The sequence below is a fragment of the Vicia villosa genome, linkage group LG4 (assembly GCF_029867415.1).
Source record: "Vicia villosa cultivar HV-30 ecotype Madison, WI linkage group LG4, Vvil1.0, whole genome shotgun sequence".
Lineage (NCBI taxonomy): Eukaryota > Viridiplantae > Streptophyta > Magnoliopsida > Fabales > Fabaceae > Vicia > Vicia villosa.
Window position 1 is genome coordinate 45,680,723 of NC_081183.1, and position 26,043 is coordinate 45,706,765.

At 38.5% G+C, this 26,043-nt stretch overlaps 1 protein-coding gene across 1 annotated transcript in view; it reads left to right on the plus strand.

Annotated features, from left to right (window-relative positions):
* Nucleotides 1-370: 370 nt before the first annotated feature.
* The window catches only part of LOC131597152 (uncharacterized), a 28,808-nt gene continuing 3,135 nt past the window's right edge, over nucleotides 371-26,043 (plus strand). Inside the window, exon 1 of the mRNA XM_058869863.1 lies at nucleotides 371-877. Coding sequence (XP_058725846.1) covers nucleotides 371-877 — 507 coding nt within the window. The remainder of the gene's footprint in view (nucleotides 878-26,043) is intronic.

Consider the following 26,043-nt stretch of genomic DNA (forward strand, 5'->3'; position numbering starts at 1 on the left):
GGTTAGAAAAGGGGTGTTACATTAGTGGTATTAGAGCATGATCGACCAATTGGTCAAGGTTATTAATGTCTTTATTCCCGTCGTATTCGATTTATGTATCTGACATGATCAATATTGTTTGTCTATTGTTTATTGGATGTTTTAGGGCGATGGGTGCAGAAAGGAATTATGACGCTATTGCTGAAGCATTAACGAGGTTAACTGTGGTGCTAGTGAGCAAGCGCCGAACGAGAATTCTGGCAATAGAAAGGAGAATTAGTTTCGTGCTTTGGGAGATTTCCGAAGGAACAATCCTCCGATATTTGAGGAAGAGCATGAACTGGATAAGGCACAACCATGGTTGAAAGCGATCAAGAAGATCTTTCGAGTCATGAATTGTACTGATGTGCAGAAATTGCAGTTTGGCACTCACATGCTAGAGAAGGAACCTGAGGATTGGTGGGGTAATACCGTGCAGAGATTTGATGAGGAAGGCATGGAATTTACTTGGGCTCTTTTCCATGATGCATTTTTGGAAAACTATTTTCCGGAAGATGTGCATGGAAAGAAAGAGGTTGAATTTCTGGAGTTGAAGCAAGGAAATGGAACGGTGGCGGAGTATGCTGCAAAATTCCAAGAGTTGATTCAATATTGTTCTCATTACAGTACTACGAATGTGGAGAGGTCTAAGTGTTTGAAGTTTATGAATGGTTTGAGGCATGATATCAAGAAGTCTATTGGCTACCAACATATTACTTATTTTGCGGAGTTGGTTAACAAGATTCAGATTTATGATGAGGATAGTAGGGAGAGTGCTTCTAACTACAAGTCTTCGAATGATGGGAAAGGGAAAGGACAATACCGTGGGAAACCGTATGATGATAAGAAGAAGCAGAAAGTTGGTTATGGCAGTTGTAACGCCCGTATAATTTTAATATTAATTTAATTTGATTATTGAATTAATAATTAGAATTATTAAAGAAATTGTGGAAATAATGAATAAATAAGGTTTTTGGCATTTGGGCCATATGAGGAAATAGTAAAAGAGGGGGGGGGGGTGATTTTGTAATTCTTTTACTAATTTTATTATTATTTCATAAAACAATTGGAATTGGGAACAAAGAAAGAGCGTGAAAGAACAGAAGTCTGAGGAACGAGGAACGTGAAGGAGAACGGTGGAGGGAGAGACCAAGAATCAAGAAATTGTCTAAGGTAAGGGGGACTTGTCTGATTATCATCTATTATCGGGTTAGGGGTTGATAATGCTGAATAGATGTAGAATTCGTGTCAATTGAGTCATATGATAGGTTTAGGGATTGAGTCCAATTGTGTGATGTTTGATCCCATAATTGAATCCATGATATTTATGTTGTTATGACCTCAATTGGTGCGTAATTGATGTATTATGAAGTGTTTCTCGTGTTGTTTGTGCATTCTATTTTCCTAGGTTCGTACTGGTATGAATTGGGTGAGTTTGGAATGTGTGGAATGCTGTTTTCTGCAGGTTGGGGTTTCTGAAATCGCCGGTTTGCGCCGCGTGCACAGGGTTGGCGCCGCGAACAGGTGGGCAGAATGCCAGGAATTGGTGATACGCACAGGTCGCGCCGCGTACCTGTATTGGCGCCGCGAAGGCGTAACTTTTTCTCGTTCCACGCCGCGTGCCGATGTTTGCGCCGCGAATGGCTTGGTAGAGAGCCAAGGATTCTTGGGACGCTCAGTTCGCGCCGCGAACATGGATGGCGCCACGTGCTGTTGTTTGTTTTGAGATAGTTGAAAAGTTCAAAGATGCATAACATTTTAACCGTTGGTCCGTTTAATGTGCCGTTTTGAGCTAAACGAACCTTATAGAATAATCTACATGATGATGATTGTTTGGTTTTAGAATGATGAGAATACATGTATGCTATTTCTTATTGATGATGATGATTGGTGCAAATACATGTATATTTTCTATGTGATGATGATAGAATTGTGATTGAATGATGTTGATATATATGAACATACTTGATGATGATGATGATATTGATGATGATGATGATGATGGTATAAGTATGTTATATATGTTGCATTCATTCATATTCATTGACGATACTGTATCCATAAGGGTGTGTTGGATCAGTAAAGGGCATGATTCCCATTGTGTGGAATCTGTGCTGGCAGGGCCGTATCTGGATGATGTTGGATCGGTCATGGGTTATTCCCATTGGATGATGTTGTTACCACATGCATAGTGTCGGTTCATTCATATGCATAATTTATAACATGATTGGATGTATTCCAGTGTTGTAAACGTTGAATGGTGTGTTGATTGTTGTTTGACTTGTTTTGAATGTCTGTTTATGAAACAATTGGGTGAATGATGCAACTGTGACGTGTTATTGCTTTATAACCTTATAACATTTGTTAATTATGACGAGACTCACCCTTACATGTTGTCATTTTCAGATTGAGGATAGCGACTGTTTGACTCGGTGAGGATTAGCTCATGAGTCAGTGTTTTAGTTAGCGTCAGGTGTCATGCTCTGATAGTTGTAACACTGGGAACGCTTGTTTTGGAGTTTTGATTGTAACTCTATATTTATTTGTTTTGGTTGAAGTCTGATACATTAGTGATATAATGTTGACTTGATGAAGTATTTCCGCTGTGTAAAACATGGATTTGATTAATGAGTTATGATTTTAGGTGTTTCAGTAAATGCATGACTTATACTGACGTGTGTTTTCATTATTTATGAATTGTGATACCTCTCTACAGGTTACTCTGATTTAATAATTGTTTATTTGCCGCGAGTTATTAGAGGGGTGTTACAATAGTGGTATCAGAGCATAGTCGGTCGTGGTGACCAGAGTCTTAGTGTCAGTGTCAGTTTTTCTGTGTATACGACTAATACGAGTTATTTGTCGATACTTTTGTTCTGACTGGGTTGTTGTGATTAAGCAGAACAAATGGCTGGAAGAGGAGGAAGAAACGATGAAGCTCTTGCTGAGGCCCTGGGCATGATTGCTGGTGTGCTTGGAGGAGGGACTGTAGGAGCAGGAATTGGTGCTGATAGGCAACTGGGGAATTTTCAGAGGAACAATCCTCCATTGTTCAAAGGCACGCATGATCCTGAGGGTGCTCAGAAATGGCTCAAGGAGATCGAGAGGATTTTCTGAGTCATTGACTGTGCGGAGAATCTCAAGGTGAGGTTTGGCACTCACATGTTGTCTGAAGAGGCTGATGACTGGTGGTTGACAACCAAAGCTGAACTGGATGCCGGTGGTATAGCGGTTACTTGGGCTATATTCAAAAGGGAATTTATGAGGAGGTATTTTCCTGAGGATGTCAGGGGTAGAAAAGAAGTGGAATTTCTGGAGTTGGTTCAAGGTAACATGATTGTACCAGAGTATGCTGCCAAGTTTGTGGAACTGGCAAAGTACTATGTGCACTACAACAACGACGAAGCCAGTGAGTTCTTGAAATGTGTCAAGTTCGAGAATGGTCTTCGGGATGAGATCAAGCAGGGTATTAGGTACCAGAGGATTAGGAGGTTTGTTGACTTAGTGGATTGTAGCAGGATTTTTGAGGAAGATAGCATCAAGCTGAAGTCATCTCACTCTCGCGAGTTGGTTGACAGAAAGGGTAAGAAGCCTATGGATAAAGGTAAACCATATGGTAGAGGAAAACCTGTTGATTGGAAGAAACCCAGTGGGGGAGATTCCAATGCTCGTATCAGATGCTATAACTGTGGTGAAGTTGGGCACCGTAGGAATGAGTGTAAGCTGAACCAGAAGAAGTGCTTCAAGTGTGAGGAAGTGGGTCATGTTGCGGCTGATTGTAAGAAGAGGGTTGTGACTTGTTACAACTGTGGTGAAGAGGGTCACATCAGTCCTAATTGTCCCAAGCCAAAGAAGAACCAATCGGGAGGAAAGGTTTTTGCTTTGACCGGGTCAGAGACTACTCCAGAGGATAGATTGATTAAAGGTACGTGTTTCATTCATGGCACACCTTTAGTTGCGATTATTGATACTGGAGCAACTCATTCTTTTATTTCTTTGGACTATGCTACGAGGTTAAATCTTGAGATATCTGAGATAAATGGAAGTATGGTTATTGACACTCCTGCGTCGGGTTCAGTAACTACTTCGTCTGCATGCTTGAATTGTCCGGTTGACATTTTTGGTAGAGAATTCGAAATGGACTTAGTGTGCCTTCCGTTGAAACAACTTGATGTAATCCTGGGAATGAACTGGTTGGAGTTCAACCGTGTTCATATCAACTGTTTTGCGAAGACGGTAATTTTTCCTGAAGAGGTTAGTACTGATAATCTGGAGATGACAACCAGACAGGTGAATGAGGCTATCGGAGAGGGTGCAACAGTATTTATGTTGTTCGCATTGATGAATGTGAAAGAAAAAGTGACGAGTAGCGAATTACCTGTGGTGTGTGAATTTCCATAAGTTTTTCCAGAAGATGTGAATGAATTACCACCGGAAAGAGAAGTGGAGTTTTCTATTGATTTAATTCCGGGAACTAGTCCAGTGTCGATGGCCCCGTATCGTATGTCGCCGTCTGAGTTGGCTGAGCTGAAGAAGCAGTTAGATGAATTGCTTGAGAAGAAATTCATTCGTCCTAGTGTTTCTCCGTGGGGTGCGCCTGTGTTACTAGTAAAGAAGAAAGAGGGTTCGATGAGGCTGTGCGTAGATTACAGACAATTGAACAAGGTTACTATCAAGAATCGGTATCCATTGCCGAGGATTGATGATTTGATGGATCAGTTGGTTGGAGCGCGAGTATTTAGTAAAATTGATCTGAGGTCTGGGTATCACCAGATACGTGTGAAAGATGAAGACATTCAGAAGACTGCGTTTAGAACAAGGTATGGACATTATGAGTATTCTGTAATGCCGTTTGGAGTTACTAATGCACCTAGTGTTTTTATGGAGTATATGAATAGGATCTTTCATCCTTATCTCGATAAGTTCGTGGTGGTGTTTATAGATGACATCCTAATATACTCTAAGAATGAGGAAGAACATGCAGGACATCTCAGAACTGTGTTAGAGCTGTTGAAAGAGAAGCAACTTTTCGCCAAACTGTCGAAGTGTGAATTCTGGTTAGAGGAAGTCAGTTTTCTTGGACATGTGATTTCTAAGAATGGTATTGCTGTTGATCCTACAAAGATAGAAGCTGTGTCTCAGTGGGAAGCTCCAAAGTTAGTGTCAGAGATTCGTAGTTTTCTTGGTCTTGCAGGTTACTACAGAAAGTTTATTGAAGGATTTTCAAAGTTAGCATTGCCGTTAACTAAACTAACCAGGAGGGGACAAGCTTTTATTTGGGATGCAAAATGTGAAGAGGGATTCCAAGAGTTGAAGAGAAGGTTGACTAGTGCTCCTTTCTTGATTTTGCCGAATCCGACAGAACCATTTGTGATTTATTGTGATGCGTCACTGATGGGTTTAGGTGGTGTGTTAATGCAAAATCAACAAGTAGTCGCTTATGCGTCGAGACAACTTAAAGTACATGAGAGGAATTATCCGACTCATGATTTGGAGTTGGCAGCTGTAGTCTTTGTTTTGAAGTTGTGGCGACACTATTTGTATGGTTCGAGATTTGAGGTATTCAGTGATCATAAGAGTCTGAAGTATCTCTTTGACCAGAAAGAGTTGAATATGAGGCAGAGAAGATGGTTAGAATTTCTGAAAGATTATGATTTTCGTTTGAATTACCATCCGGGTAAAGCAAACGTTGTTGCTGATGCATTTAGTAGGAAAACCTTGCATATGTCTATGCTAATGGTGAAGGAATTGGATTTGATTGAACAATTCAGAGACTTGAGTTTAGTATGTGAAGGTACTCTTACTAGTGTTAAATTGGGTATGTTGAAGCTGACTAGTGGCATTCTTGAAGAGATTAGAGAGGGTCAGAAAGATGATGTTGAGTTGATAAATAAGTTGACTCTGATTAACCAAGGCAAGAGTGGTGAATTCAGAATTGACAAGAATGGTGTACTGAGGTTTGGTGACAGAGTTTGTGTTCCTGATATTGCTGAACTCCGAAAACATATTTTAGAAGAAGGACACCGTAGTGGATTGAGTATTCATCCTGGTGCTACCAAGATGTATCATGATTTGAAAAAGTTGTTTTGGTGGCCGGGAATGAAGAAGGAAATTGCCGAGTTTGTGTACTCTTGTTTGATTTGCCAGAAGTCAAAGATTGAGCATCAGAAACTGTCTGGGTTTATGCAACCGATGTTTATTCCTGAGTGGAAGTGGGATAGTATATCAATGGATTTTGTGTCGGGTTTACCGAGAACTGTCAAGAATTGTAAAGCTATCTGGGTCGTGGTAGACAGGTTGACGAAGTCTGCACATTTTATACCGGTGAGAATGGATTATCCAATGGAGAAGCTGGCTCAATTATATATTGAGAAGATAGTTAGTCTTCATGGTATTCCTTCAAGTATCGTGTCAGACAGAGATCCGAGATTTACGTCTAAGTTCTGGGAAGGTTTGCAAAAGGCTTTGGGTACTAAGCTGAGATTGAGTTCTGCTTATCATCCGCAGACGGATGGACAGACTGAGAGGACAATTCAGTCGTTAGAAGATTTGTTACGTGCTTGTGTGTTGGAAAAAGGAGGTACTTGGGATAGTTATCTGCCTTTGATTGAATTTACCTACATTAACAGTTTTCATTCGAGTATAGGTATGGCTCCGTTTGAGGCATTGTATGGTAGGAGATGTAGAACTCCATTGTGTTGGTACGAAGCTGGTGAGAGTGCTGTAATTGGACTAGAAATTGTACAACAGACTACGGAGAAGATTAAGATGATTCAAGAGAAGATGAGAGCTTCTCAGAGTCGTCAGAAGAGTTATTATGATAAAAGAAGGAAGACACTTGAGTTCCAAGAGGGAGATCATGTGTTTATGAAGGTTACTCCTATGACGGGTATTGGTCGGGCATTGAAGTCAAAGAAGTTGACTCCACGTTTTATTGGACCATTCCAAATTTCTGAAAAAGTGGGAGAAGTGGCATATCGTGTCGCCTTACCGCCGATGCTTGCAAACTTGCATGATGTGTTTCATGTGTCTCAGTTGAGGAAATACATTTCAGATCCGTCCCATGTGATCCAAGTGGATGATGTACAGGTTAAAGACAACTTAACGGTTGAAACGTTGCCTGTGAGGATTGAAGATAGAAGACTGAAGCAATTGCGGGGCAAAGAAAAAGCTTTAGTCAAAGTATCTTGGGGAGGGCCAGCTGATGGAAACGTCACCTGGGAGTTAGAAAGCCAGATGAAAGATTCCTATCCGGAACTCTTTGCTTGAGGTATGTTTTCGAGGACGAAAACTCTTTTAGTGGGGGAGAGTTGTAACGCCTGTAACACCCGTATATTTTAATTTTTAATTTAAATGGAAATTTAATTTATAATTAGAATTATTGGTGGTTTGTGGGATTTAATTGGAAGAAAGATGGTTTATAGTGTTGGGCCAAGTGTGGTATTAGTAAAGAGGGGGTGCTATGTTAGTAAAGCCCTTTACTAATTAAAATATTATTTTTCATAAAAATAAGGAAAATTGGGAGAAAGGAAAAAAAAGGAACGTGAAAAGCAGAGCAGAGGAGATGAGGGATTGGGAAGCTGGTACGTGAAGAGGAGCAATGGAGGGAGAGACCAATCAAGAATCTTTGGCTAAGGTAAGGGGGGGACTCTCCGGTTATCATCTATTATTGTGTTCTTGGATAATAATATTGATTGGGGATGTTGTTGAGTCAATTGGATTATATGTCGGGTTTAGGGAGGTTATGAATTGATGAAAATTGCATGAATTATTGATTGATTATGTGTTGTTTTGATGTGTGATGATGAATAATGATGCAATTGATGATTAACTGACAGTATATGATGTTTAGAGTCAGTTTTGGACTCAAATTGGGTGAGATCGCAGGATCTGACGCAGACCCGGAAATCTGTGAAATCGCCAGTTCGCGCTGCGTCCCCTTGTTGGCGCCGCGAAGGCGTACTTTTTCCTCGTATCGCGCCGCGTGCATAGGTTGGCGCCGCGAACGTGTTGGTATGCTTCAGGTCGCGCCGCGAAGTCTTGGTTGCGCCGCGTGCTGTAGCGTTAGTTGTTTTCTTGAAAGTTAAATGATGTGTAACTTTCGAACCGTAGGTCTGTTTTTAGTGCCGTTTCGAGCACGATGAATCTTATGAGATAGCCTATGTTTTAAATGATGGAATGAGGCGTGAATCCAATTATTTTTAAATATGATTTTATTTCTTGGTGAATGATGTATTGTACATATATGTGACGAGATGTGTTAAATACATGCTATGTTGAAATATTAATCATGTGACGATTTGTTTAATTGGATGATGTATTGTTGACATATATGATGAAATGTGACAATATAAGATGTTGTTTTGAAAACATTACGATGTGATGATTGTTGAGAATTATATGGTGATGATTGATGATTTGTGAATATTAATATGCTGTTAATATTAATATGTTGATTGTGGTGAACGTATGTGAATGATTGAATGATGCTTGGACATGTACATACTTGTTTGTGATGATATTGGTGAGATGAAATGAGACGATGTTAAGCATCGGATCGGTGATGATATAAGTATGTGATATGTGTGCATTCATTCATAAATCATTTACATTGGATCCCGTTGATGAGTGGATCGTTGGTGGCTAATTCCCATTGTGCGGAGATTAGTAAGCAGTCATCGTGTGCCCATGGGGGTGTGAGCGATGAGGTTAGTCGTGTGCCCATGTGGGGTGGGAGCGACTTGAAGGGCAGTATCGCAGAGAGAAGTCCTGTGAATATGATTCACGAATTTTGGTACCACATGCATAGTGTCAGTTCATACATATGCATACATTTATAACATGATTGGAAGTATTCCAGTGTTATAAATATTGATGACGTGTTGGTTGTGTGTTTTGTTGAAATAATGTTGAGTATGCTTGTCTGTTTGAAAGATGTGTTTTGTTGACGTTTGTGTAAATGATGGATGTTCCTGATAATCTGAATATGATGAATTGGGTGAATAATATAACTATGATGTGTTGTTATTTAAGATGCAATAACATTTGTTAACTGTGATGAGACTCACCCTTACTGTTGACATTTTCAGATTGAGGATAGCTGCTTTTGGTTCGGTGAGGATTAGCTCATGAGCCAGTTCGTTTAGTATAGTGTCGGTGTCATGCTCTGATATTGTAACACTGGGGGAACGCTAGTTTAGAGTTATGATGATACTCTATTTTGTTGTTATTGGAGTAATTTGTGAGATATTGCATAGATGATGTTATGCTTATCCGTATGGTGAATTTCCGCTGTGTTAACATGAGATGTTTGGTGTATTATGATGAATTGTTCCTTAGTGAAAGCATGACAATGAATTTATGATAAATTTGTTTTAATTGGAATTGTGGCACCCTTGTTTTTCATGTTTTACTCTGAATTATTTTATTAATTTCCGTGGGGTTTAGAAGGGTGTTACAATAGTGGTATCAGAGCCTGGTTGGTCCGTCCGGCCAATTGTTGAGTCAGTTGAGTTGCGCGACAGTTGTATATTGTCGCCATTTTATTCCTTGGTACACGACATGTGAGTGAATCACTGTCGGTACTTGGTTGTTTGTTGCAGGTGTTGGATTGAAACAAGTGGAGGAGAAGCTTCGCTTCTCGGTTATGTTTCAGTTGTAAGAAGATTGATTCAGTAGGCTGTTGTTGGCAACAGTGCGAGCGTTGTTGGAGTTTGTTGTTTCCGAATCGAAGGTGACTTGGAATTAAGACTTCACTGGGAATTGAGTTGGAACATCTTGAAGGAAGATGATTAGAGGTAATTGACAGTTATTGTAAGAGAAGGAAATTGGAAAGTTTCAATGTGTCAGCTCTACTGGTGTACTGCGAAGATGTCAGTTGAGTAGCTTTAGTTCTCGGAAGAGATTCAGCTGCAAGTTTGCAACGAGGATTGCTGTCGTAATGTTCCAGAAATCGCTTTTCGATGATGAGATATGTTGCTCAAATTATAAGAATGTTTGGAAGTGAAGAGATATGATAAGGAGCTGTTTGGAATGTGATCGAGTTGAAGAGAATGAGTTTTGGAGTGAGATTTTCGTAAGCGAAACGCAAGAAAATTGCTGAATAGCCGCAGAACTTCGAAAATTCATAACTGGAGTTTTGGACATCCGAATTGAGTTCCGTTTGAAGCGTCGGAAAGCTAACGAGATGAACTTTGTTATAAAAATAGTTGCAGCAGCTGTAACATATTTAATTGTGACAGGATGACGTTGGAAAGAGGTGAAGTTACGGTTACTCTTGTTCTTATAACTAGACTTGTTTATTGGTACTGCACGGGATGTCAGTGTCAGTGTCGAATGGATCGAAGGAATAATTAGAAGGTTTGTTGAGGAGTAATTTTAAGAATTGAATTTACCAATTGAGGAGTTTTGGATATATCGTATAGAGTGTCGCTGCATGATGTCAGTGTTGCATTTTTCGGGCAATGATTGGAAAATTCATATCTTGAGTTCCGAGTGTCGGATTAATGTGCCGTTTGAACCTACGAGGAGGAGGGATTATGTTCTAACTTATGGGAGAGTTATAAGTACAGTAGAGGTGATCCTATGAGGAGATAGTCTGAATTCGGTTAAGGAAGCGTGGAACTTGTTGAATAGGGATGTCTACTACCGATTATTTGAAACGAAGTTGAGTAGGACATGTGGTTGATGAATAAGTCGATGAGATATTCGGTAATAAAGATGATTTGAATGCCGATGGATTTTAGTGAAGAGTGAATTAGTAGTAAAGATGGAATAAACTTTAGAACTCTTGGAATCGTATTTGTGATGGCAAAGTAACGATAAGTATAAACGAAGAATTGTAGAGAATTTCTAACATCTGTTGACGTGAGGAAGACTTTGTTGAGATTCTGAGTGGAATGATATATGGACGTGGAGGATGTCATGGAATTTGGATTAAAACCACGAGTTATGAATGTGGTCTTGGTCTTGCAGGTTAGTTGTATGGTTCAAGATTCGGAGTGTTTAATGATCATAAGAGTTGAAGTACCTCTTCGATCAGAAATGGCTTAATATGAGGCAGCAGAGATGATTAGAGTATATTTTTTTAGGATCATGATTTTGGTTTGAATTACCAACCTAATGAGGAAGATGTTGTGCTATTGTGTTGCGTAAGAAGTCTTTAAAATGTCGGTGCTAATGATGAATGAGTTGGATTTAATTGGACAATTTAGAGACTTGAGTTAGTATGTGAAGGCACTCCTAATAGTGTTAGATTGAGTATGCTAGAAGATGACTAGTGGTATTCTTGACGAGATTAGAGAAGATCAGAAAGATGATGTTGAGTTGATCGATAGGTTGAGTTTGAATTACCAAAGTAAAGGCGGTGAATTCAGAATCGACGAAAACGATGTAATGAGGTTGAGTGATTGGATTTGTGTAACTGATGTTTTGAGCTTCAGAAGGATATTCTAGAAGGACACCGTAGTGAATTATTGGACTATGACGATGTTAATGAGTTTGGGTGCAAACTTGGAAAGGGACACTATTATGTAGTAACGACGGTTTATGCTTAAATATGATTTTCAACTAATATTGACAAATTTAGGACTTGATCACCCTAAATCTCTTGTTGGTAGTATATGGAATCATATAGAAGAGATAAGCTTGTTTTGTTACCTTAATGGTTTAAGATGTGATGAATACTAATCCGTGAGAATAATCACTCACTATGTTGTGTGAACTTATGAAGAAGTGAATATGAAAGAGTGCAACATGGTGGATGATGACTTAAGACGGGTAATCAGAGTCGCGCAGCGAAAGTGTGATGTGGAGTAGTGTTATGAGTACTACTCGCAGGAAGTAAGGAATTAATATGTCGGAAGCCTACATAGAGAATATGTCTTGATCTATATGTTGGATTTAGAATCCAGTGGATGTAAGGATGTCGTGTCGAAGAATTATAACTCTTTTGAATAATTGTCGAGATGATGAATATGTTATTATGGTTGTACGTAGTTAACGAGTATGTATTCGGTGAAATTAAAACGAAGAGTTGATGCTATATGACGTTGTAATAATTTTGTGTTGTTGTTAAGGGGTTATTGTAGATTCTAGATATAATGAGGAATTATACTCTATGAAGGGAGAAATTGATTTAATTCTTAGAAAAGAGCGAAACTCAATTTGAGTTGTTTTGCAAGAAATGGTATATTGAGGCTAATGATTGTAATTATAATTACTTGTGTGCACTTGTTCCGATGGCCGGGATGTTTAATAGATGTAAAAACTCAAGAATTTGCTTTTGAGTGCGAGTAAGTATTATTGAGTGGTAAATTGGTACCATGAATGATGAAGAATGATTCTTGAAACGAATGAGTAAAGAGAGTCGGAATCGGGTAAAACTCAGAAATCTATTTGGTATAGATGATTGTGATGAGTAATCAGAGTATTGCGGAAAAAGCGGAATGTAAAGTGCTGGATAATTGATGGTGTGACTTAAGAGGAGTCAGATAATTAGAATTCAGTGGTATGGGAATATGAGTATTGAGTTCTTGAAGGAAGTAGTTGGTGAAAAAGTGTAAGTATTGCCTTATCACTCAGATGGAAAGTGTGTCGAAGGTTGGTAAGTTCGGTAGATGGTATGCATTACTGCAGTGTTGATCAGTGTGATCATATTATGGATTGTGTAATTGTATTACTCAGTTGTTGAGCGTATTGTATAGGTTGTACCTCAATGTTCTATCGTAGTTAACCTTTTGGAGATATAGCGAGTGGTACACTTTTGGATAGTCAAATGCAACGTAAGAACTGGGATTTGAATGTATGAAACATGTTTCCTGTTGGTTATGTCAGATGGATTTTGAGGATTGACCGATGGTAATGTTAATTGGGAGCTGGAGGGTCAGGTGGAGGACTCTTATACGAGCTGGGTACTTGAGGTATGTTTTCGAGGACGAAAACTCTTTTAGTGGGGGAGAGTTGTAACACCCGTATATTTTAATTTTTAATTTAAATGGAAATTTAATTTATAATTAGAATTATTGGTGGTTTGTGGGATTTAATTGGAAGAAAGATGGTTTATAGTGTTGGGCCAAGTGTGGTATTAGTAAAGAGGGGGTGCTATGTTAGTAAAGACCTTTACTAATTAAAATGTTATTTTTCATAAAAATAAGGAAAATTGGGAGAAAGGAAAAAAAAGGAACGTGAAAAGCAGAGCAGAGGAGATGAGGGATTGGGAAGCTGGTACGTGAAGAGGAGCAATGGAGGGAGAGACCAATCAAGAATCTTTGGCTAAGGTAAGGGGGGACTCTCCGGTTATCATCTATTATTGTGTTCTTGGATAATAATATTGATTGGGGATGTTGTTGAGTCAATTGGATTATATGTCGGGTTTAGGGAGGTTATGAATTGATGAAAATTGCATGAATTATTGATTGATTATGTGTTGTTTTGATGTGTGATGATGAATAATGATGCAATTGATGATTAACTGACTGTATATGATGTTTAGAGTCAGTTTTGGACTCAAATTGGGTGAGATCGCAGGATCTGACGCAGACCCGAAAATCTGTGAAATCGCCAGTTCGCGCCGCGTCTCCTTGTTGGCGCCGCGAAGGCGTACTTTTTCCTCGTATCGCGCCGCGTGCATAGGTTGGCGCCGCGAACGTGTTGGTATGCTTCAGGTCGCGCCGCGAAGTCTTGGTTGCGCCGCGTGCTGTAGCGTTAGTTGTTTTCTTGAAAGTTAAATGATGTGTAACTTTCGAACCGTAGGTCTGTTTTTAGTGCCGTTTCGAGCACGATGAATCTTATGAGATAGCCTATGTTTTAAATGATGGAATGAGGCGTGAATCCAATTATTTTTAAATATGATTTTATTTCTTGGTGAATGATGTATTGTACATATATGTGACGAGATGTGTTAAATACATGCTATGTTGAAATATTAATCATGTGACGATTTGTTTAATTGGATGATGTATTGTTGACATATATGATGAAATGTGACAATATAAGATGTTGTTTTGAAAACATTACGATGTGATGATTGTTAAGAATTATATGGTGATGATTGATGATTTGTGAATATTAATATGCTGTTAATATTAATATGTTGATTGTGGTGAACGTATGTGAATGATTGAATGATGCTTGGACATGTACATACTTGTTTGTGATGATATTGGTGAGATGAAATGAGACGATGTTAAGCATCGGATCGGTGATGATATAAGTATGTGATATGTGTGCATTCATTCATAAATCATTTACATTGGATCCCGTTGATGAGTGGATCGTTGGTGGCTAATTCCCATTGTGCGGAGATTAGTAAGCAGTCATCGTGTGCCCATGGGGGTGTGAGCGATGAGGTTAGTCGTGTGCCCATGTGGGGTGGGAGCGACTTGAAGGGCAGTATCGCAGAGAGAAGTCCTGTGAATATGATTCACGAATTTTGGTACCACATGCATAGTGTCAGTTCATACATATGCATACATTTATAACATGATTGGAAGTATTCCAGTGTTATAAATATTGATGACGTGTTGGTTGTGTGTTTTGTTGAAATAATGTTGAGTATGCTTGTCTGTTTGAAAGATGTGTTTTGTTGACGTTTGTGTAAATGATGGATGTTCCTGATAATCTGAATATGATGAATTGGGTGAATAATATAACTATGATGTGTTGTTATTTAAGATGCAATAACATTTGTTAACTGTGATGAGACTCACCCTTACTGTTGACATTTTCAGATTGAGGATAGCTGCTTTTGGTTCGGTGAGGATTAGCTCATGAGCCAGTTCGTTTAGTATAGTGTCGGTGTCATGCTCTGATATTGTAACACTGGGGGAACGCTAGTTTAGAGTTATGATGATACTCTATTTTGTTGTTATTGGAGTAATTTGTGAGATATTGCATAGATGATGTTATGCTTATCCGTATGGTGAATTTCCGCTGTGTTAACATGAGATGTTTGGTGTATTATGATGAATTGTTCCTTAGTGAAAGCATGACAATGAATTTATGATAAATTTGTTTTAATTGGAATTGTGGCACCCTTGTTTTTCATGTTTTACTCTGAATTATTTTATTAATTTCCGTGGGGTTTAGAAGGGTGTTACAATAGTGGTATCAGAGCCTGGTTGGTCCGTCCGGCCAATTGTTGAGTCAGTTGAGTTGCGCGACAGTTGTATATTGTCGCCATTTTATTCCTTGGTACACGACATGTGAGTGAATCACTGTCGGTACTTGGTTGTTTGTTGCAGGTGTTGGATTGAAACAAGTGGAGGAGAAGCTTCGCTTCTCGGTTATGTTTCAGTTGTAAGAAGATTGATTCAGTAGGCTGTTGTTGGCAACAGTGCGAGCGTTGTTGGAGTTTGTTGTTTCCGAATCGAAGGTGACTTGGAATTAAGACTTCACTGGGAATTGAGTTGGAACATCTTGAAGGAAGATGATTAGAGGTAATTGACAGTTATTGTAAGAGAAGGAAATTGGAAAGTTGCAATGTGTCAGCTCTACTGGTGTACTGCGAAGATGTCAGTTGAGTAGCTTTAGTTCTCGGAAGAGATTCAGCTGCAAGTTTGCAACGAGGATTGCTGTCGTAATGTTCCAGAAATCGCTTTTCGATGATGAGATATGTTGCTCAAATTATAAGAATGTTTGGAAGTGAAGAGATATGATAAGGAGCTGTTTGGAATGTGATCGAGTTGAAGAGAATGAGTTTTGGAGTGAGATTTTCGTAAGCGAAACGCAAGAAAATTGCTGAATAGCCGCAGAACTTCGAAAATTCATAACTGGAGTTCTGGACATCCGAATTGAGTTCCGTTTGAAGCGTCGGAAAGCTAACGAGATGAACTTTGTTATAAAAATAGTTGCAGCAGCTGTAACATATTTAATTGTGACAGGATGACGTTGGAAAGAGGTGAAGTTACGGTTACTCTTGTTCTTATAACTAGACTTGTTTATTGGTACTGCACGGGATGTCAGTGTCAGTGTCGAATGGATCGAAGGAATAATTAGAAGGTTTGTTGAGGAGTAATTTTAAGAATTGAATTTACCAATTGAGGAGTTTTGGATATATCGTATAGAGTGTCGCTGCATGATGTCAGTGTTGCATTTTTCGGGCAATGATTGGAAAATTCATATCTTGAGTTCCGAGTGTCGGATTAATGTGCCGTTTGAACCTACGAGGAGGAGGGATTATGTTCTACCTTATGGGAGAGTTATAAGTACAGTAGAGGTGATCCTATGAGGAGATAGTCTGAATTCGGTTAAGGAAGCGTGGAACTTGTTGAATAGGGATGTCTACTACCGATTATTTGAAACGAAGTTGAGTAGGACATGTGGTTGATGAATAAGTCGATGAGATATTCGGTAATAAAGATGATTTGAATGCCGATGGATTTTAGTGAAGAGTGAATTAGTAGTAAAGATGGAATAAACTTTAGAACTCTTGGAATCGTATTTGTGATGGCAAAGTAACGATAAGTATAAACGAAGAATTGTAGAGAATTTCTAACATCTGTTGACGTGAGGAAGACTTTGTTGAGATTCTGAGTGGAATGATATATGGACGTGGAGGATGTCATGGAATTTGGATTAAAACCACGAGTTATGAATGTGGTCTTGGTCTTGCAGGTTAGTTGTATGGTTCAAGATTCGGAGTGTTTAATGATCATAAGAGTTGAAGTACCTCTTCGATCAGAAATGGCTTAATATGAGGCAGCAGAGATGATTAGAGTATATTTTTTTAGGATCATGATTTTGGTTTGAATTACCAACCTAATGAGGAAGATGTTGTGCTATTGTGTTGCGTAAGAAGTCTTTAAAATGTCGGTGCTAATGATGAATGAGTTGGATTTAATTGGACAATTTAGAGACTTGAGTTAGTATGTGAAGGCACTCCTAATAGTGTTAGATTGAGTATGCTAGAAGATGACTAGTGGTATTCTTGACGAGATTAGAGAAGATCAGAAAGATGATGTTGAGTTGATCGATAGGTTGACTTTGAATTACCAAAGTAAAGGCGGTGAATTCAGAATCGACGAAAACGATGTAATGAGGTTGAGTGATTGGATTTGTGTAACTGATGTTTTGAGCTTCAGAAGGATATTCTAGAAGGACACCGTAGTGAATTATTGGACTATGACGATGTTAATGAGTTTGGGTGCAAACTTGGAAAGGGACACTATTATGTAGTAACGACGGTTTATGCTTAAATATGATTTTCAACTAATATTGACAAATTTAGGACTTGATCACCCTAAATCTCTTGTTGGTAGTATATGGAATCATATAGAAGAGATAAGCTTGTTTTGTTACCTTAATGGTTTAAGATGTGATGAATACTAATCCGTGAGAATAATCACTCACTATGTTGTGTGAACTTATGAAGAAGTGAATATGAAAGAGTGCAACATGGTGGATGATGACTTAAGACGGGTAATCAGAGTCGCGCAGCGAAAGTGTGATGTGGAGTAGTGTTATGAGTACTACTCGCAGGAAGTAAGGAATTAATATGTCGGAAGCCTACATAGAGAATATGTCTTGATCTATATGTTGGATTTAGAATCCAGTGGATGTAAGGATGTCGTGTCGAAGAATTATAACTCTTTTGAATAATTGTCGAGATGATGAATATGTTATTATGGTTGTACGTAGTTAACGAGTATGTATTCGGTGAAATTAAAACGAAGAGTTGATGCTATATGACGTTGTAATAATTTTGTGTTGTTGTTAAGGGGTTATTGTAGATTCTAGATATAATGAGGAATTATACTCTATGAAGGGAGAAATTGATTTAATTCTTAGAAAAGAGCGAAACTCAATTTGAGTTGTTTTGCAAGAAATGGTATATTGAGGCTAATGATTGTAATTATAATTACTTGTGTGCACTTGTTCCGATGGCCGGGATGTTTAATAGATGTAAAAACTCAAGAATTTGCTTTTGAGTGCGAGTAAGTATTATTGAGTGGTAAATTGGTACCATGAATGATGAAGAATGATTCTTGAAACGAATGAGTAAAGAGAGTCGGAATCGGGTAAAACTCAGAAATCTATTTGGTATAGATGATTGTGATGAGTAATCAGAGTATTGCGGAAAAAGCGGAATGTAAAGTGCTGGATAATTGATGGTGTGACTTAAGAGGAGTCAGATAATTAGAATTCAGTGGTATGGGAATATGAGTATTGAGTTCTTGAAGGAAGTAGTTGGTGAAAAAGTGTAAGTATTGCCTTATCACTCAGATGGAAAGTGTGTCGAAGGTTGGTAAGTTCGGTAGATGGTATGCATTACTGCAGTGTTGATCAGTGTGATCATATTATGGATTGTGTAATTGTATTACTCAGTTGTTGAGCGTATTGTATAGGTTGTACCTCAATGTTCTATCGTAGTTAACCTTTTGGAGATATAGCGAGTGGTACACTTTTGGATAGTCAAATGCAACGTAAGAACTGGGATTTGAATGTATGAAACATGTTTCCTGTTGGTTATGTCAGATGGATTTTGAGGATTGACCGATGGTAATGTTAATTGGGAGCTGGAGGGTCAGGTGGAGGACTCTTATACGAGCTGGGTACTTGAGGTATGTTTTCGAGGACGAAAACTCTTTTAGTGGGGGAGAGTTGTAACACCCGTATATTTTAATTTTTAATTTAAATGGAAATTTAATTTATAATTAGAATTATTGGTGGTTTGTGGGATTTAATTGGAAGAAAGATGGTTTATAGTGTTGGGCCAAGTGTGGTATTAGTAAAGAGGGGGTGCTATGTTAGTAAAGCCCTTTACTAATTAAAATGTTATTTTTCATAAAAATAAGGAAAATTGGGAGAAAGGAAAAAAAAGGAACGTGAAAAGCAGAGCAGAGGAGATGAGGGATTGGGAAGCTGGTACGTGAAGAGGAGCAATGGAGGGAGAGACCAATCAAGAATCTTTGGCTAAGGTAAGGGGGGGACTCTCCGGTTATCATCTATTATTGTGTTCTTGGATAATAATATTGATTGGGGATGTTGTTGAGTCAATTGGATTATATGTCGGGTTTAGGGAGGTTATGAATTGATGAAAATTGCATGAATTATTGATTGATTATGTGTTGTTTTGATGTGTGATGATGAATAATGATGCAATTGATGATTAACTGACTGTATATGATGTTTAGAGTCAGTTTTGGACTCAAATTGGGTGAGATCGCAGGATCTGACGCAGACCCGAAAATCTGTGAAATCGCCAGTTCGCGCCGCGTCTCCTTGTTGGCGCCGCGAAGGCGTACTTTTTCCTCGTATCGCGCCGCGTGCATAGGTTGGCGCCGCAAACGTGTTGGTATGCTTCAGGTCGCGCCGCGAAGTCTTGGTTGCGCCGCGTGCTGTAGCGTTAGTTGTTTTCTTGAAAGTTAAATGATGTGTAACTTTCGAACCGTAGGTCTGTTTTTAGTGCCGTTTCGAGCACGATGAATCTTATGAGATAGCCTATGTTTTAAATGATGGAATGAGGCGTGAATCCAATTATTTTTAAATATGATTTTATTTCTTGGTGAATGATGTATTGTACATATATGTGACGAGATGTGTTAAATACATGCTATGTTGAAATATTAATCATGTGACGATTTGTTTAATTGGATGATGTATTGTTGACATATATGATGAAATGTGACAATATAAGATGTTGTTTTGAAAACATTACGATGTGATGATTGTTGAGAATTATATGGTGATGATTGATGATTTGTGAATATTAATATGCTGTTAATATTAATATGTTGATTGTGGTGAACGTATGTGAATGATTGAATGATGCTTGGACATGTACATACTTGTTTGTGATGATATTGGTGAGATGAAATGAGACGATGTTAAGCATCGGATCGGTGATGATATAAGTATGTGATATGTGTGCATTCATTCATAAATCATTTACATTGGATCCCGTTGATGAGTGGATCGTTGGTGGCTAATTCCCATTGTGCGGAGATTAGTAAGCAGTCATCGTGTGCCCATGGGGGTGTGAGCGATGAGGTTAGTCGTGTGCCCATGTGGGGTGGGAGCGACTTGAAGGGCAGTATCGCAGAGAGAAGTCCTGTGAATATGATTCACGAATTTTGGTACCACATGCATAGTGTCAGTTCATACATATGCATACATTTATAACATGATTGGAAGTATTCCAGTGTTATAAATATTGATGACGTGTTGGTTGTGTGTTTTGTTGAAATAATGTTGAGTATGCTTGTCTGTTTGAAAGATGTGTTTTGTTGACGTTTGTGTAAATGATGGATGTTCCTGATAATCTGAATATGATGAATTGGGTGAATAATATAACTATGATGTGTTGTTATTTAAGATGCAATAACATTTGTTAACTGTGATGAGACTCACCCTTACTGTTGACATTTTCAGATTGAGGATAGCTGCTTTTGGTTCGGTGAGGATTAGCTCATGAGCCAGTTCGTTTAGTATAGTGTCGGTGTCATGCTCTGATATTGTAACACTGGGGGAACGCTAGTTTAGAGTTATGATGATACTCTATTTTGTTGTTATTGGAGTAATTTGTGAGATATTGCATAGATGATGTTATGCTTATCCGTATGGTGAATTTCCGCTGTGTTAACATGAGATGTTTGGTGTATTATGATGAATTGTTCCTTAGTGAAAGCATGACAATGAATTTATGATAAATTTGTTTTAATTGGAATTGTGGCACCCTTGTTTTTCATGTTTTACTCTGAATTATTTTATTAATTTCCGTGGGGTTTAGAAGGGTGTTACAATAGTGGTATCAGAGCCTGGTTGGTCCGTCCGGCCAATTGTTGAGTCAGTTGAGTTGCGCGACAGTTGTATATTGTCGCCATTTTATTCCTTGGTACACGACATGTGAGTGAATCACTGTCGGTACTTGGTTGTTTGTTGCAGGTGTTGGATTGAAACAAGTGGAGGAGAAGCTTCGCTTCTCGGTTATGTTTCAGTTGTAAGAAGATTGATTCAGTAGGCTGTTGTTGGCAACAGTGCGAGCGTTGTTGGAGTTTGTTGTTTCCGAATCGAAGGTGACTTGGAATTAAGACTTCACTGGGAATTGAGTTGGAACATCTTGAAGGAAGATGATTAGAGGTAATTGACAGTTATTGTAAGAGAAGGAAATTGAAAAGTTGTAATGTGTCAGCTCTACTGGTGTACTGCGAAGATGTCAGTTGAGTAGCTTTAGTTCTCGGAAGAGATTCAGCTGCAAGTTTGCAACGAGGATTGCTGTCGTAATGTTCCAGAAATCGCTTTTCGATGATGAGATATGTTGCTCAAATTATAAGAATGTTTGGAAGTGAAGAGATATGATAAGGAGCTGTTTGGAATGTGATCGAGTTGAAGAGAATGAGTTTTGGAGTGAGATTTTCGTAAGCGAAACGCAAGAAAATTGCTGAATAGCCGCAGAACTTCGAAAATTCATAACTGGAGTTCTGGACATCCGAATTGAGTTCCGTTTGAAGCGTCGGAAAGCTAACGAGATGAACTTTGTTATAAAAATAGTTGCAGCAGCTGTAACATATTTAATTGTGACAGGATGACGTTGGAAAGAGGTGAAGTTACGGTTACTCTTGTTCTTATAACTAGACTTGTTTATTGGTACTGCACGGGATGTCAGTGTCAGTGTCGAATGGATCGAAGGAATAATTAGAAGGTTTGTTGAGGAGTAATTTTAAGAATTGAATTTACCAATTGAGGAGTTTTGGATATATCGTATAGAGTGTCGCTGCATGATGTCAGTGTTGCATTTTTCGGGCAATGATTGGAAAATTCATATCTTGAGTTCCGAGTGTCGGATTAATGTGCCGTTTGAACCTACGAGGAGGAGGGATTATGTTCTACCTTATGGGAGAGTTATAAGTACAGTAGAGGTGATCCTATGAGGAGATAGTCTGAATTCGGTTAAGGAAGCGTGGAACTTGTTGAATAGGGATGTCTACTACCGATTATTTGAAACGAAGTTGAGTAGGACATGTGGTTGATGAATAAGTCGATGAGATATTCGGTAATAAAGATGATTTGAATGCCGATGGATTTTAGTGAAGAGTGAATTAGTAGTAAAGATGGAATAAACTTTAGAACTCTTGGAATCGTATTTGTGATGGCAAAGTAACGATAAGTATAAACGAAGAATTGTAGAGAATTTCTAACATCTGTTGACGTGAGGAAGACTTTGTTGAGATTCTGAGTGGAATGATATATGGACGTGGAGGATGTCATGGAATTTGGATTAAAACCACGAGTTATGAATGTGGTCTTGGTCTTGCAGGTTAGTTGTATGGTTCAAGATTCGGAGTGTTTAATGATCATAAGAGTTGAAGTACCTCTTCGATCAGAAATGGCTTAATATGAGGCAGCAGAGATGATTAGAGTATATTTTTTTAGGATCATGATTTTGGTTTGAATTACCAACCTAATGAGGAAGATGTTGTGCTATTGTGTTGCGTAAGAAGTCTTTAAAATGTCGGTGCTAATGATGAATGAGTTGGATTTAATTGGACAATTTAGAGACTTGAGTTAGTATGTGAAGGCACTCCTAATAGTGTTAGATTGAGTATGCTAGAAGATGACTAGTGGTATTCTTGACGAGATTAGAGAAGATCAGAAAGATGATGTTGAGTTGATCGATAGGTTGACTTTGAATTACCAAAGTAAAGGCGGTGAATTCAGAATCGACGAAAACGATGTAGTGAGGTTGAGTGATTGGATTTGTGTAACTGATGTTTTGAGCTTCAGAAGGATATTCTAGAAGGACACCGTAGTGAATTATTGGACTATGACGATGTTAATGAGTTTGGGTGCAAACTTGGAAAGGGACACTATTATGTAGTAACGACGGTTTATGCTTAAATATGATTTTCAACTAATATTGACAAATTTAGGACTTGATCACCCTAAATCTCTTGTTGGTAGTAGATGGAATCATATAGAAGAGATAAGCTTGTTTTGTTACCTTAATGGTTTAAGATGTGATGAATACTAAGCCGTGAGAATAATCACTCACTATGTTGTGTGAACTTATGAAGAAGTGAATATGAAAGAGTGCAACATGGTGGATGATGACTTAAGACGGGTAATCAGAGTCGCGCAGCGAAAGTGTGATGTGGAGTAGTGTTATGAGTACTACTCGCAGGAAGTAAGGAATTAATATGTCGGAAGCCTACATAGAGAATATGTCTTGATCTATATGTTGGATTTAGAATCCAGTGGATGTAAGGATGTCGTGTCGAAGAATTATAACTCTTTTGAATAATTGTCGAGATGATGAATATGTTATTATGGTTGTACGTAGTTAACGAGTATGTATTCGGTGAAATTAAAACGAAGAGTTGATGCTATATGACGTTGTAATAATTTTGTGTTGTTGTTAAGGGGTTATTGTAGATTCTAGATATAATGAGGAATTATACTCTATGAAGGGAGAAATTGATTTAATTCTTAGAAAAGAGCGAAACTCAATTTGAGTTGTTTTGCAAGAAATGGTATATTGAGGCTAATGATTGTAATTATAATTACTTGTGTGCACTCGTTCCGATGGCCGGGATGTTTAATAGATGTAAAAGAGGGGGGGCCATATGAGGAAATAGTAAAAGAGGGGGGGTGATTTTGTAATCCTTTTACTAATTTTATTATTATTTCATAAAACAATTGGAATTGGGAACAAAGAAAGAGCGTGAAAGAACAGAAGTCTGAGGAACGAGGAACGTGAAGGAGAACGGTAGAGGGAGAGACCAAGAATCAAGAAATTGTCTAAGGTAAGGGGGACTTGTCTGATTATCATCTATTATCGGGTTAGGGGTTGATAATGCTGAATAGATGTAGAATTCGTGTCAATTGAGTCATATGATAGGTTTAGGGATTGAGTCCAATTGTGTGATGTTTGATCCCATAATTGAATCCATGATATTTATGTTGTTATGACCTCAATTGGTGCGTAATTGATGTATTATGAAGTGTTTCTCGTGTTGTTTGTGCATTCTATTTTCCTAGGTTCGTACTGGTATAAATTGGGTGAGTTTGGAATGTGTGGAATGCTGTTTTCTGCAGGTTGGGGTTTCTGAAATCGCCGGTTTGCGCCGCGTGCACAGGGTTGGCGCCGCGAACAGGTGAGCAGAATGCCAGGAATTGGTGATACGCACAGGTCGCGCCGCGTACCTGTATTGGCGCCGCGAAGGCGTAACTTTTTCTCGTTCCGCGCCGCGTGCCGATGTTTGCACCGCGAATGGCTTGGCAGAGAGCCAAGGATTCTTGGGACGCTCAGTTCGCGCCGCGAACATGGATGGCGCCGCGTGCTGTTGTTTGTTTTGAGATAGTTGAAAAGTTCAAAGATGCATAACTTTTTAACCGTTGGTCCGTTTAATGTGCCGTTTTGGGCTAAACGAACCTTATAGAATAATCTACATGATGATGATTGTTTGGTTTTAGAATGATGAGAATACATGTATGTGTTTACGGTGATTTCCGGTAAACAACCGCTAGTCTTCCAAACTATAATAAATATGATTTGGTTACTCGCAGGATCGACTAGATTGATCCTAGGACACATAGTCAAGAAGATTGTCATCAATGTTCATTCGAACCATATTCATTATTTGTCTTCTTCAATAAGCGTTGTTCGATTAAAGAACAAATAGTCTTGACAATCACTTTGTTATATATAAATGTGACTTCAGCGAAAAGATAAGTAACATAACATAGAAAATTAAAAGGACTATTGAAACGTAAAGAATCTTAAACTGCAGAAATGTTAAAGACTTTGAAAGTAAATAACATGAAAGTAATTCGAAAGTAAATGACATTAAAGTAAAGATACAGAAATGTAAATGGCAAGAAGTAAACGAAATGCAGTAATTCTGGAAGATATTTAAAAAAAAACAAAAGATAATACACATGTATTAAAATGGTGGTGTCATACGTACATTTTCTCAGCGAACTCTTTCTCTTAACGCTTGATACTTGAGTAAATATGTGAGTGATTTGTACAAAATGAACACACAGAATCCTAACATTAAGACTCCTATTTATACTAGTTTCGACCTTAACGGTCCTATACTAATCTGCTGCCACGTTTCTCATAAGAACTTCTAGCGATGCCATCTGTTACTTGGACAGTTACGAAACCGTCTTCGAATTTCAAATCTTCCCGCCTGAGTCTGTCTTCGACGCGTGGCAGTGTATTAAACAAACACTACGAAAAAAACACGCTAAGTAGTAATACTTGAATATATTTATAAATTTGTCTAAGTCCCCGAAGACACATACTTTTCACCAGCTTTCAGTATTCATTATCTTCATAGCGAACTTAGAAATCTTTACTCTCGAAGCATGACCATCAGTAGCCATTCTTTTATTTTTAAGGGATGGCCATCAGTAACCATCTTTCCTTCGATTTTTTACTTCTCCGAAGGATAAATACTACAAAACGAAATCTTCAGCTAACAAATTGCCCCCAATAAATGCCTGTTTCGAGAGTCAACAGAAATAGGCGTTTCTTGTCATTATAAGATTTCGTTCTTTATTGATCTTTGAGAGTTCCAAGACTGCTGACTAACGTCATAATCATTGATGACCCTGTTTCCGAAACGTCTTGTCATTTTCAAAGATGTCTTCTCATAACTTACATTCCCACGTTTTAACCTTACTTGTTGATCATTACTCCTACATACTAGGAGTGAAGCTAACTTTATTCGACCGCCGTTGGATTAAATCACCAGCCGCCACGTGTTCCTTGGATTTTACCCAAAAGATTTTAAAAAGGGTTTCCGTTAAACCTTTAAATACTTGATCTTGCACTTCTACACAATCTTTCATTCCTATTTCTTCATCTTCTTCAAAAAACCAAACATCTTCAATCTCTTCAAAATCTCGCTCTCTTAATCAGAAATTTCTCTATGGCTTCATCTTCAAATGTTCTTCAACCTGCTCTGAAGCTCCAATCAACAACACGGTCTGGGGAACAAGAGCACGTTCAAAACCCTAACACCGAAGAAATACGCGCTATTTACGCCTCCCAGGTAATCATCCCCTTTGAACTTTCTG